At 28.0% G+C, this 13942-nt stretch overlaps 1 protein-coding gene and 1 long non-coding RNA gene across 2 annotated transcripts; one reads left to right on the plus strand and one right to left on the minus strand.

The window, feature by feature from the left end:
- Window positions 1-455: 455 nt before the first annotated feature.
- Window positions 456-7097, minus strand: LOC103865115 (ethylene-responsive transcription factor 15). The gene has a single exon (XM_033289615.1). The coding sequence runs from the start codon at window positions 1475-1477 to the stop codon at window positions 680-682; it is 798 nt and encodes a 265-aa protein (XP_033145506.1). The 5' UTR covers window positions 1478-7097; the 3' UTR covers window positions 456-679.
- A 1107-nt stretch (window positions 7098-8204) lies between these two features.
- Window positions 8205-9817, plus strand: LOC117133449. Its single transcript, XR_004457231.1, has 2 exons — window positions 8205-9484; window positions 9547-9817. It is a non-coding gene; the product is annotated as an uncharacterized LOC117133449 (long non-coding RNA).
- Window positions 9818-13942: the final 4125 nt, after the last annotated feature.

A 13942-nucleotide genomic window follows, 5' to 3' on the forward strand; every position in this document is an offset into this window, starting at 1 on the left:
TTTTAACGTCCCTGTTGAATCTTTATCTTCATGGTATAAACATGTTTTAATCAAAAAAAGTTACCAAAGAAAGTCAAACAACCAACGAATCATGAAATTAACAATAATGATTACGCAAGCATCATCTGTGACGCTTAAGACTAATATGAACATCATTCATAATGTGATTTATAACATTATTATTATGACAAGACATCTACACGACTTTTATAGATCTAATCGAATTATCATACAAATAATTGAAAACTTTATAATTATCTCATCAACTTCTTTTGGTTGGATTTAACTTGTTATTCGAATTTGGAATACCTTTATATATAGCTTGGATCGACTTGATAGATTTGAAGATTCACAGTCTTAGACTGGTAAGAATTATTAGTTTGATATATATATTTATACGTATGCACTTTCTTTCCTAATTAACAGTATCGTTTACCATGTAAGCACAAACAAAGAGTGAAGCATTTAAGGTGGACACACACACTTCCAGCGATAAAACGCAATAATAGTTTTTATACAGTTCAACATCACCATCACATCTCTTCCAATAATTTCATATGGATACAAGAAAGGAAAATGAAGAAAACCAATTAAAGAACTTTCACAATGAGCAAACAAATTTCAAAACTACCACAGAATTAAAGTTTAATGATAGCTATAGCTGGAATCAGTTACCAGATCAGCATGAGCTCATAAGAAGCTGCTCTAAATATTCAGCACCTAAATCTTCAAAAACCACAAGTGTACCACTTTCTTGCTTCACAACACACTGCTTAACATTTCTTGATCTTGATGTTGAAGATGAGGAAGAAGAAGATGTTGAGGAAGATGAATTAGAAGAAGAACAAGAAAGAGAATTAGAAGATCTCTTTTTCCCTCTAGGCCTGTTTCGAAGTGAATGTTTTCTCTTCAAGGCCATTATCGGAGATCCACCATCCTCAAGATTCACATTCTCCATTTTCTTGAGCGACTCTCTGACCACTTCCACGGGGAAGTTGAGAACCGCGAGAGATCCTTTTGTTGCAAAAGCCGCTTGGTCATAAGCAAGAGCTGCTTCTTCGGCTTTGTCAAACGTCCCGAGCCAAACCCTAATCCCGTTTCTAGTCGAGTCTCTTATCTCTGCTGCAAATTTTCCCCATGGCCTTTTCCTCACTCCTCTGTATGACTTCTCTTCATCAATAACACTACCAATCTTTTCTTCTTCTTCTTCCTCGGAATTAGAAACGTCGGCGTTTGGGGTTTCTTCTTTAATCATCATCTCAGGGGACTCAAATGAGAAAAAGTCAATGGAGTAATTATCATTAGGGCAAAAGAAAGATTGATGATTTGATTCATCGGAGTAAATATAATCGGCGGAAAAGAAGGATTGGTGATTAGATGATGGATCTAAGAAAGAACTCTCATTCCATAAGAATGATTCTTGTGATGAGCTCCAAGAACTAGGAGAAGAATACATGGTAGATTGCGAATATTCCATGTCTTTTTTTTTCCTTTTCAAATATTGTTTCCTCTTTTTTTTTTAATCTCTCTTTTGTTGTAGCAATAACTTATTTCAAAGCATAATTCTGTATATATAGGGGCATGGAATTTCTGTAATTTATTAGATACTTGAAAGTGGGTTGTATTTTATTGTTATATTGTTTTCATAGGTCTCGTAGACAAATATGGCTGCCTTAAAAAACTACTAATAGATTTATTTTATACAACCGAAGGGGGACCAACCACAAAACCGGTTTATATATTTTCAATGTATTAAAAAACCAGAAATCACAAGTATCTATCACTATATGAAAAAAGGAACAAGAGGATTTTTATTTCCACGTCGCGTTCTAAGAGTGACGTTAGGCGGCGAAAAAACGACAAAATAGATGAGATCATCATATCCTGATGTGGCAGTTCTCTGCCACATAAGCTTCGATAGACACGATTGAGGGACCTGCTTCTTGTCCGCGAAAAATCCGAGAGACTGCACTATATAAACTGAAGAAAACAAAACAAAATTACAAGAAATTAAACTGATCTCCATAATAATAACAGTAAAAGTTTCGTTACATTATTCTGAATAATAACCGAATAAACTGATCCATATGTTTATCACACTATTTCACCAAATTGTTAATCCTAATTATGTTTCACCAAACTTATTAGTTGTAGTATAAACGTCCAACAAACTTAACAACATTAATTAAGGTATACAACAACAATTTATGAGTTATATTAAGCTTGTCTTTGGTATACATATACAAAATGTCCCCATATATATTGATATTTTAGAGTTAATAATGTAAATGATTTGATATGATACATATATTAAAGCTAAATGTATTAAACAATTAATTAGTAAGTTTATTTTGTTGTGATCATTTTGTGATAAGGTAAAGAGCTATGGACATAAAAAAACATTTAACTGGGACGTCTTGTATAACTTCTAATTCGATGACAATTATTTTTCTTGAATACAAATTTTGGTCATTAAGAAATTCCTAGCCAGAAATACATAAATTATGTATATCACAATAATAAAGATCTAAAGTCATATAATTTTTTTTTTGAAAATTATTCTTGAACTTTAAAATGCAAACTATGTTATATTCATCATAAAAGTGATATGTTAATTATTCATTCTATTTATGAATTTAAATAATAATTACAACAAATAATTAAACCCGTCGTCTATTAGATATATTAAAGTGATAGTATTCTACCTAAATAAATATTAAATATTTACCCTCTAACCATGAGTTTTGATTTTAGTAAAAAAAACGATGAGTTTTTGTTTTGGGTGAATTAACCAGTTCTTATTTTTAAAAACATTATTTTAGTTACTTTTCTATGAATATTCTAAAATATCACTTTTTAATTCCACGTATACAAAAATTATTTTGTAATATATTTTTATCCTGTTAATTATGAAAAAATAAAGTTATGTTTTACATTTTCCTAGTAAATAAACTTAAAGTAAGCTTGAATGAATTTGTGGTATTTTCGGGGTGAAAAAATCTAGTGAGTTTATTTAGAAAAGAAAATCATAAATGTAAGATTACATAAATTATTTAATTTCCATTTAATAAAGAATTTAAAAGAGAAAAAAATAATATATATATATATATATATATAGAATTCTGGCCGATGTCAAATATAGAATTCTGGCCCCTTGAGAGTAGTCTCTTCTTGATGTGCCGACAGTCAATACTTATAAATAAGTATATTTAAATTTGCACAGGACAAAATAGATATTTCTCAGGCAACCCTAAACAGAAAAAACGAAAACCATTGGTCAACAAAAAAACAAATCATTGGTCCATTTATGGTTGGAGAATAGGGCTGTGTAATAAAGATTGATCGCAACGTCACAGTTTTAGCATAACGAAATTGACTTTCTTATATTGTTCTCAGACCATCTCCAACAAGAAACCAAAACACCAAATTTGGTGAAATTTCATGTCCAACAACATACCAAATTTAATATTATCCCTCCAAATTTAGTGTAATATGAATAGTATTACACCAAATTTGGTGTAACACTATTCATCACACCAAATCTTTAAAATACATATTTTAATATGTTTCATTTAAAAATATAACTTAATTACTATCAAATTTGTAATTAAACATAAATATATTGTATTATTTTATTTTAAATTTATTTTCACATTTGGTGTAATAATATTCATCACACAAAATTTCTAAAATATTTTAATATGTTTCATTTAATAATATAGATCAATTACTATAAAATTTGTAATTAAACATAAATAATATTATATTATTTGTATTTTTAATTTATTTTCATATAATTAAAATTTTAATTAAATTTTTATTTTATTAATATATTCATAAATTAGTAAATAATTATTACTATTTATCACTTACAAATAACAAAATATAAATATAATCTAGATGTAACATAATTATTATTTATCAATTACAAATAATAGAAATATAAAAGTTTTAAAAATGAAAACATCAAATAATATATAATATTGCTTTTGGTGTAAGATTTGGTGTTATTGTTAGAGATTGACAAAAAACAATTGACACCAAAACACCAAATTTGGTATAATTTCAACACCAAATTTGATATCATTGTTGGAGATGCCCACAAGACCGAGAACTGAACTGATGAGGTTTCCTCGAGACGACCATTTTAATTGGAAATAACTTAGCTCAAATTTAGAAGAACTTATCAATATAATTAACATTTACAAAGCACAAAACCGGATCTACAATTTTGAGATTATAAGTATTTATTAAGAACTTTAATAAAAACTTTTCACAATTTAATTAAAATCATTTTTTCATGTATATAATTTCCAAAAAAAATGGAGACTAAAGCTAATATTTTATTGGAATGTGCCTACATCCGGCTCTATTGTTTAGTAAACACCTTCAACTAAACCACTATGGCTCAATTGATTAGTGTTTACTATGGCTAAATTGATCCCAAGGGTGTTTCAGAGATGAACACACAATCGGCACTACGGACAACAGAAAATAATCAAATATATAGTGGTTTAGTTGATGATGTATCTAAAAGGTAATAGGTACGAATATCTGCTGACTTATCTTAAAATAAATAAATTTTAATGAAATTGAATTTTTTGTTCAAAAAAAAATGAAATTGAATTTAGAAAATTTTGAAATTAATACATACATATACAAGTACAACAATAGGAAAGCTCACAATTCTCATACTTTTCTAGCAAAATAAAAATCGAATTTGTCCAAATATAATATAAGAACATAATGGTGTTTTGTAAATAGTTTTTTATTTCTTGTTCAGCATCTGATACCACTTGATGCTTATAATTGTATTAAAAATTTTTTACATGGTTTGTTGTCGTCTTATGAAGTTTTAATATGCGTCATATGAAAAGTCTTTTTATTGTTTGTTGTCCACACAAAACTCTTACAAAAATAAAATAAAATAAACAGAATTAAATTACACAAAAACTGTTGTAAAATTAATAATTTTTTATCTCATGAATTAATGGATTGTACTTGTTTGTTACAAAGCCTTTTTCCATTGTACATTTTATATAAGTATGTACTCAGTAAATGATAGCAGAGAAACATGTGTAGTTCAAATAATTAGAGCGGACGTCCTTAACATTTTTAGCTGAGATTCATTTCTCAAAAAAATTCTCAAAAGTTTTCTGAAAATATTATATATTTTAATTATTACTATTAGAAATAAAAAAAAAGTCAGTTCCATTTAATAGAAAATTAAAAACAGTTTTTATCCAAAATTAAGAAAATACACCTACATAATATTATAGAGTGTAATTCAATTTTAAAACATATAATAACCAAATGTCGTGTTGTCCTATTTACTAATGCAATACAATCAATCAGTTTATTTTATGCTATTGTAGCACATGTGATATAGGTATATACATATATTTAAATAACATAGTTAAAATAATTAACAAAATATTTAAAATGAAACCCCAAAATTATAAATTATAAACCCTAATCAAACCCTAAGAATAAACTATAAGATTCAGTTGTAAACCCTAACCCTAAAATTGAACCGTTTCATTTTATATTTTATATAGTTAGGAAATTTATATCTAGAACTCTGGTGAGACATGATCATGTGGATACCATGTTTATTGGGTCAAATTTAGTTTTAAATGTTCATATATGAGCCAGTTTCTCTAATTCGTGTAATAAGATCTCATTTTAACTGATATCATACGGCAGAGGCGATTATTTTTTTGGTAGCAGAGGCGATTAAATCAGGACATAATATTCTAATGCCCACAAGAAAATAAGAAATAAGAGTAGGTCAAGTGGGTCGATATGTAGCTTGGTTGCAACATGAAACGTCATACAAGATATAATAATTTGCTTTCCCAAATGCTGCTATTGTTTCTAATAATCGTGATGATTATTCAATACCGTAAAATTAGTTGGCATATCTATGATTAGGATCGATATTCTTTCAGACCCTTCTTAACATGTTATATCTATTTTTTACTATCTTTTTTGTAACATTCTATTTTTTACTTTAAAAATAGTTTTCCATCATATACTTTCAATAGCTGATTCTATTTTTTCATTTCTTAAAAGGAACAATTATAATATATTCTACTTCAATTATATTGTTCGATTTTTATACGGCTCCAATAACGGATGGATTACCACTGAATTTTACAAGGCAGAGAGAATGATGGGTAAAGATTTCGTTTCTTTTGGTAACATGTTAAAAGGTAGAGATTCCGTTATGGCGTTAATTACAGGTATTTTTTTGAACGTTACATGCGAAAGAATATAAATCCGACGAGGTGTTTTACACTTTTACTAGATATTTTTTTCTCTTTTACTAGATAGTGTTTCAGTCGATAATATACCACATGTGAAAGAGAAGAAATGAGCGTCAACATAATGAATCTTGTTATCTGACGACCTATATTGTTAAACTAATCGATAAAATAATACAAAGATGGTATTTTTCTGTGGTCTCGCTAAGAGGCTAGGAACTCTTCATTTTAAATGGTTCCAAGCAAAAGCGGCTGGTAAGGAACAAGGGTGAGGCTCTCTAAATTTCCAATTTCCATATTTGATTATTTGTTCTTATATTGATCAATAAATTTAACTTTACAATAACAAAAAATGATTTTCATTTTTTTCTTAGTTTTATGCCAATTTTTTTTATTCGAATCTTAATGACAAATGGCTAAAAATTTTATGTCAAATTTGACCTCTCTTTTTTTCGTGACTTCTTTCATTTATTTCCTTCATTTTCGATGATGTTCGAATATATAGAAAATTTGGATCTTCTAAAAATAATAATCATTAACGTATAGGACACTTGTCAAAGACGATGTTGAATTGATGCATGTGATTTTTGACGATTTACATGTTGTGTTAGACCATCTCCAATGTATTTTGCTATTTTCACCTCTAAAATAGGGGAACTCTATAATAGAGGTGAGATATGCTCTAATGTATTCCCCTAAAATAGCAATCTATAAATAGAGGAAAAAATAGAGATCTCTATTATAGAGGAAGAAATAGATGTGGGTTGGAGCAATTTCACCTCTAAATGCTATTATAGAAGTGAAAATAGCAATGAGTTGGAGATGCATTTTGTGGTACAAATGTTAAATTTTTATTTTTATTTTTCTGCCAAAAGTTTCTTAGGAAATTTTGATTAAAGGTGGAGAAAGATCACAGTCTAATATATCTACCCCCTAACGGAAACGTGAGACTGTCAATTTGAATTGCACAAGTAAGATCATTTCCAATGTAAAAATTTCATTTTTTTTCTTTAAAATGGAGTAAAGAGAAAATTGAGTAAAATTTCTTTAATTTAAATCCATATATCACTCTATAATAGAACAATGAACAAAAAAATAGTTTATTCTATTTATGGAGTAATTATGGAGTGAGATATGAAGTTAGATCAGAACATTTTTTATTCCATACTCCATTTCACTCTATTTTAGAGTAAAAAATGGAATGGAGTTGGAAATTCCCTAAGAAAATACTTCAATTTTAACAAAATAAACTAGCTTTTGATATGCGCGCCCGCGCGGGTTTATGTTCGATGTAATTATATGTTTTGTTTATTGTAAAAACATTCATGTTATTGTTTCATATGTTATTGGTTCTGACATTGGTGTATCTTGTTTATGTTGTTTAGTGTACATTTTTAAGTTTTGAGGTTGTATTGTTCTTATATTGTAATTTTTTATTTTACTTGGTAAACTAAACATAAAGTGTAATATTATTTCTAAAATTTGTGATTTATTACTCCATACTCCATTTCACTCTATTTTAGAGTAAAAAATAGAATGGAATTGGAATTTCCCTAAAGAAATACTTTAATTTTAATAAAATAGATGTAAACACAGTGTCTATTCCATAAAATCTGGATATTTTAATTTAAATTATAAATCAACTACATGTATTTCAGATCTTTTTATGGATATGAAAAAGTATATAATAGGTCTCAAATGTTTAAATTTATGCCCACGCATAATAATAAATATCATTAGCTACTAGTCAGATAATCAACCTTTTTCTGAATTTGGAGGTGTTATTAAAGGGTTTAATGGTTTATGTTTCCCCAATATGTAGACACACGTGATGTGGTTTTGTTAGGATATCATGCAGGTATGTTACCTTCTTTGTTTTAATGATCTTTTCGATTTTATTATCGTCTGATTTATTTTCTAACTAAGAGCTTTAGCTTTAATATAAATTAATATGTGACCTTTGATATTTCTGCATGGGATGGTTATGACATAATTGAATAATATACGACTTGAATTCACAGATTTGATTAGTATCTACGTAGGTGACACGACACAGACTTTGCCGTCAATCATACGGCAGAAGTTTATCTAATTCATGAATACAAACATATTCATTTCCTCCAAAAACAATTATTACCCTTTAGTATATAGTGATGCATTTCAGCATCTAAACCATGTTCATTAATAGCCAACGCAACCTTTTGTTAAAAGCGAATGCGACTTATATTAATTAGTGAATAGCTAGAAAGTCTACTTATTTGATTGAATCCTACTATATAAAAGGAGCTATTTTAAAGACTTCTAAAGTGTGCCACATATGCAAAAAATTCCTGGCCAATCAATCTAACAGCTCATCTCAAACTGGGCTGATATCCATGTCAATTACGAAGCCCAAACAATTTATTTAAATCCCAGTCAATACTGAAGTCAGCCCAATATCCATTTACGGTATATGATACCAAGAAACTAAGAAGCTCATTCTATTTTATGAAATTACATGCTTTTGTTTAGTCTTTCGCCACAGTGACCGGAGGCGTGTTGAATCACAAAGCTTCTCACGCATCCCATTATTATACTATTTCAATTGAGGTTCTTAGTGTTGTTCTAACTTATATTTAAAAATAAATTTTATTAAATGTTATAGATTTTACTATTATCTTAATAAAATTTAATATAGATTTGATATATATTATATCAAATTATATAAAACTAATAAAAATGATATAAAATTGTATAATTATCAAACATTTGGCCTAAACAATATTTTTAAAATTTTGTAGATATATAAGAAACTAAATATCATACGATTAGATATTAGATGTTTAAGAATTGCATATTTTTAAAAGCTTTAGTAATACAAATTGTATAATTATATAAAAATAATAATATTACTAAATCTGGAATGGTATATATGAATATATATTTATTTTATAGATGATGCATAAGATATTACCAACATTAAATAAAATTATCCGTCTCATGTTTATTTTTTTAATTGTAGAGATGACATGTAGCAAAATGCCCAAAATGACCCTAATAACCTAGATATATAGAAAATATAAAAAATTTGAAATATAATACAATAATTATTTGTAGATAACTGGTACGTTTAACTTTGTGGGACAAGGAGACGTCTAATTTCAGGGAGTAAAATCGCATATCTACCAGAAAAAACTAAATCGTAATCATCACAAGTATCATTCTACGGTTACATGAAGGTAATAAACTAAACATAAAGTTTATGTCAAACTAAATTCTTACAAATATTTCATTTTTTCAGGGAAACTATCACTCACAACCACACCTGGATCGCGCTTCTACTTTGACAACAATATTGATATCATACAACGCTTCCAAAAGAGGAATAAATGTCTATCCTAAGCCTCATAGCAAACGACACCAGTCAACTTTTTTAAAATTTACGTTACAGCTTTCTACGTCAATTAAATAGGCACACTCAAATACTATTTTCTCTTACGAATATTAAATTCATCAACATAATTTATTATTCAAACTTACTTTAGTTTATAAAAAAAAGTGATCACCGCTTCCAACGTCTTCGCATTATAAAAGAAACAAAACTTAACTTACACTTTCAAAACTTTAAAACTTCCAATTTTAATTAAACTGTTCTTTAATTAAACATGTAATCCGCGCGAAGCGCGGACACGGACTCTAGTCTATGTAAAAATGGCAAGTAATATATGGGAATCTCTGCATGTCACAAAGAATTTAATTAGCAACATTTAAAATTTAAGGTGATGCAGAATGTAGTCCATGTGGAAAGGAGAAGAATCCATAAATTATGTCATAATTGAATGTCACCCAACGGTTCAAACGTGGATCGTTTCTAAAATTTCTTTTAACCATGAAATTTTCCCAATGTTTTCTATCTATTCGAATATAGATTATCTATTTTGGATTTTTTTTGAAAAATAATGAATTCAGCTATTTTCGTAAATAACATAGTATATTTTTAAAAAGCAAAAATGATAAGATTTATAAGAATAAAGATAAAACGACATAAAAGATTATGCGTACGTCTATAACGTAAAAAGAGAGAAGTTTGTGAGTAAAGTATAACTTCACGACTCAATTTTTGGAAATAAATTTTGCTAATCAAGTAAGCCAACAAATGAGAGATATGAGATGGTATTATGTGCATAGAGTATAAAAATAACTAGATTTTGATCCGCGCAGGCGCGCGGGTGTACATTTTGAAAAATATGTTGATATTTGTTTTTCATGTAATTATTAAGGTTTTACAAAATGAATCCAAAGAACAGAACCGATACCGATCCGAAAATATAGTACCAAACCCGAACATAAATTGATTAAATATTCGAATTATTCAAAATTTTGTTATTTAGAGAACTAAATCTGATCCGAACCGAAGTATTCGGGTACCCGAATTTATCTAAAAATAGATTTATATACTTATATATATATTAATTATTTTTAGATTTAACGTATATAAAACATTAAGAATGATACTTTTAAATTGGTTTAAATACTTGAAAATATATATATAGATAGTCAAAAGTAAATATCCGCAATAGTTAAAGTATACTCAAATCACCAAAAATACTTAAAATAATTATTGATTCCGTATCCAAAATTTTAAATCAAACCAATTGATATGTTAAGCTTAGGTATTCTGACATATGTTATTCAAATTTATAGGTAATATATTATTTTATTTATAGATTTTGAGAAATTTAAAATAGATAATGATTTAAAACTTTAAAAATAATTTAAATGGGTTATCCAAACGCGAACCAAACCCGCAAAGATCCGAATCAAACTCAAACCAAAATTTAGAAACATCCTAACACGGCTTAAATCTTTGACTCCGAAAACCCAAAACACAAACCGATCAGAACCAAACCCGTATGGGTGCCCGAAATCTCATCCCTATTCATTATTATATATCGTATACTGTCATCATATAATTAATTGTATTTTATACGTACCATCATATAAGTAATCATATAATTAATAGTATTTTATACGTACCATCATATAAATAATTACATATATTATATTTATAAAACTTAATAGGAAATATAAAAACGATAATTTGAGTTGGTATTTCAAATTGGGCTTTGTATTGTATTTTTATTATATATATTGACAACATTTTTGTATAACGGTTATTGAAAAATAGTTTAGTAAAAATCTATTTTTGAATATATGTATTAGTTTTTAATCAATTTTTGATATAAATCAATTTTAAATTATTATTTTGATTTGAAATATGTGTATAAAGTTTAAATTTTGTTTTATGGTTAGTTTAGAAAAGAAAAAGTTTTAGGCGATTAGATTGACCCGTTTTCGTATATTTTAAATCTCGCCTAGATAGATAGTTTTTTATAATATGATGGACTTTTAATTTTTCTTAAAAACAAAAGCCCATTACTTTTTTTTTATTAATACTACTATCATTGTTTCCAAACAAAATTAATTTTTTTTTCAAAGACTACAATTTATGTTTCCAAACACTCCAAATTTTTTTAATAGTCCTATTCAAGTCTCCAAACACTCCAATTTTGTACTTGAGTTTTAATAAGATAGATATGACACTTTTCCAAGCTAATAATGGTTATGCGGTACCGAATGTAAAATTACAATATTATGAGAGTAAAAAACACCCAACAAAATCTCTCATATGTATATGCAGAATGTAAAATTTTGATTGGATTATGGAATACATGAAATTATATAATATTTCAAAATATTTTTCATAGCCAGATTATTTTTAATCAGTGAAGATGATTTTTTCACCGTGAAAATTGCCGGCTTTCATTTTTTACATGAGGAATTTCATGTTAGTTAAAACATGATGTTTTTTTTTGTTAAAACGTCCCAGCAAGAACTTGGGTAGTCATTACCACCAAAGTTTGAGCAACAAGATGTTTTTCTTTGTTTTTCTTTAATTAATGATAAAATTATATTTTTTTTATCTTTCTTGTGCTTCCATTTTCTTATCCTAATTTGCAGCTTTTTGGTGTTTCAGACTAAATTCATCGTTTTGAAGCATGTTTTTTTGCTATTTACACAAACTTCAAGATTTAATATTTATCAGCAGTTATAAATTTGAAAAGCAAAAAATGTCTCTATTGTTCATGTTCTTACACAAAGATTTCGGTTTGATAAGTTATCTGATCGGTTTCAGGTAAAAGCCAAACTAATATATGCGGTTCTTGACAATAAGAACTAATAGGTACGAAATAGTCTATAACCGAAATCGATTCGAGCTGGTCCATGTTGGATCAGTTTGGGTTTGGATAATAAATTTCAATTTTAAATTACAGCCTTAACTTCAATTATGTATGTGATTCAAGGGGTTTTTGCCAAAACTAACTCACAACTTGATTTTAATTCCAAACCTATATCCAAACTTGAATCAAATGTAAAACTAACCTAAAAGCCTAGTGAAATTACAGCTCAGCCCCTTGTGACCAAACAACAAAACAGAAGTCATTTTTACGAATATAGCCTCCGTAAATCGTCTGAATCGTCTGAGATGTTGGAAGTCGTCTGGACGACTGAAGTGTAAGTCGTCTGGTACCAGTTCATTTTAAAAATAATTTATAAATCTTGTAAAAAAATATTTTGATGCGTAAAAAATAAAAATCAAGTAATTATAAACAGTTTTAACAGATATAAATTAAGATATGATAAAATTGATTTGTTTTGAAGATATATGAGTGGAAGTAGTGAATCATGAAATACTTTGGTTTAGGAGTTTGGCAAACATATGTTGTAGTATTGTATGTATTGTTAGGGTTAGATTTTGGAAAACTAAAATGTTTTTTTCAAAAATTAGTTTTCACCTATATGTGTTTATTTCTGTGTATAGTAAACACTTTTCAAGTTTGATTTGGTTTTATGAAGTGTTTAATTAGATAATTAAGTTTAGGGGTTATGTTTAGGGTGTGGACGACTTATATTTCAGTCGTTTGTTGAATAATTTACCTGGACGACGTATATTTCAGTCGTCCAGACGACTTACTTGTAAGTCGTCTGGAAAGTCTTCTATTTTAGTTTCCCGCTAAAAATATTTAATTTCCCGCTAAAAATATTAAACTCTTCTGGACGACTTACATGTAAGTCGTCTGTTTTAATTTCTTCACCAGACGACTGAAATGTAAGTCGTCCAGGAAGTCGTCTGAGTCAAAAATATTTAATCTAATTGGATTTTTTGTCTCCCTATATAAAGAAAAATTTACACATTCTCTCTCCTCCTCTCAAATGGCTGCAACAAAAATGTAATGTTCATCATTCTAAAACTCTCCAACCTCTCTCTAATCTCTTTGACTTGAAAACACCAAACTTTATATGAATTTTTCAGTTTTGTCTCATGTATTTCTTACTAATCTATCTCTTTTGAGGTTTTTAATCAAATGGTACTCATCTTCCACTAATTTAGAGGTAGATCTATTAATTTTAGATATGTATTTTTGTGTGTTCTATAAATGTAGATTTATCTAATCTTCCACTCATTTTCTCTATTTTTAAGTCATTTGAACGTTTTTGAATATGCAGGTTTTTCAGATCTGGATTTGATGTGCAGGTTTTTCAGATCTGGAAGACTTCTGGGACGACTTACCTGTTAGTCTTCTGGAAGTCGTCTGGAAGTCGTCTGGACTTCTTTGAAGTCTTCTGACAAAGTC

This window comes from Brassica rapa, chromosome A04 (assembly GCF_000309985.2).
Source record: "Brassica rapa cultivar Chiifu-401-42 chromosome A04, CAAS_Brap_v3.01, whole genome shotgun sequence".
NCBI lineage: Eukaryota > Viridiplantae > Streptophyta > Magnoliopsida > Brassicales > Brassicaceae > Brassica > Brassica rapa.

Coding starts and splice junctions, on each gene's coding strand:
- LOC103865115 (XM_033289615.1), bottom strand. CDS start 1,477: ATGGAATATTCGCAATCTACCATGTATTCTTCTCCTAGTTCTTGGAGC.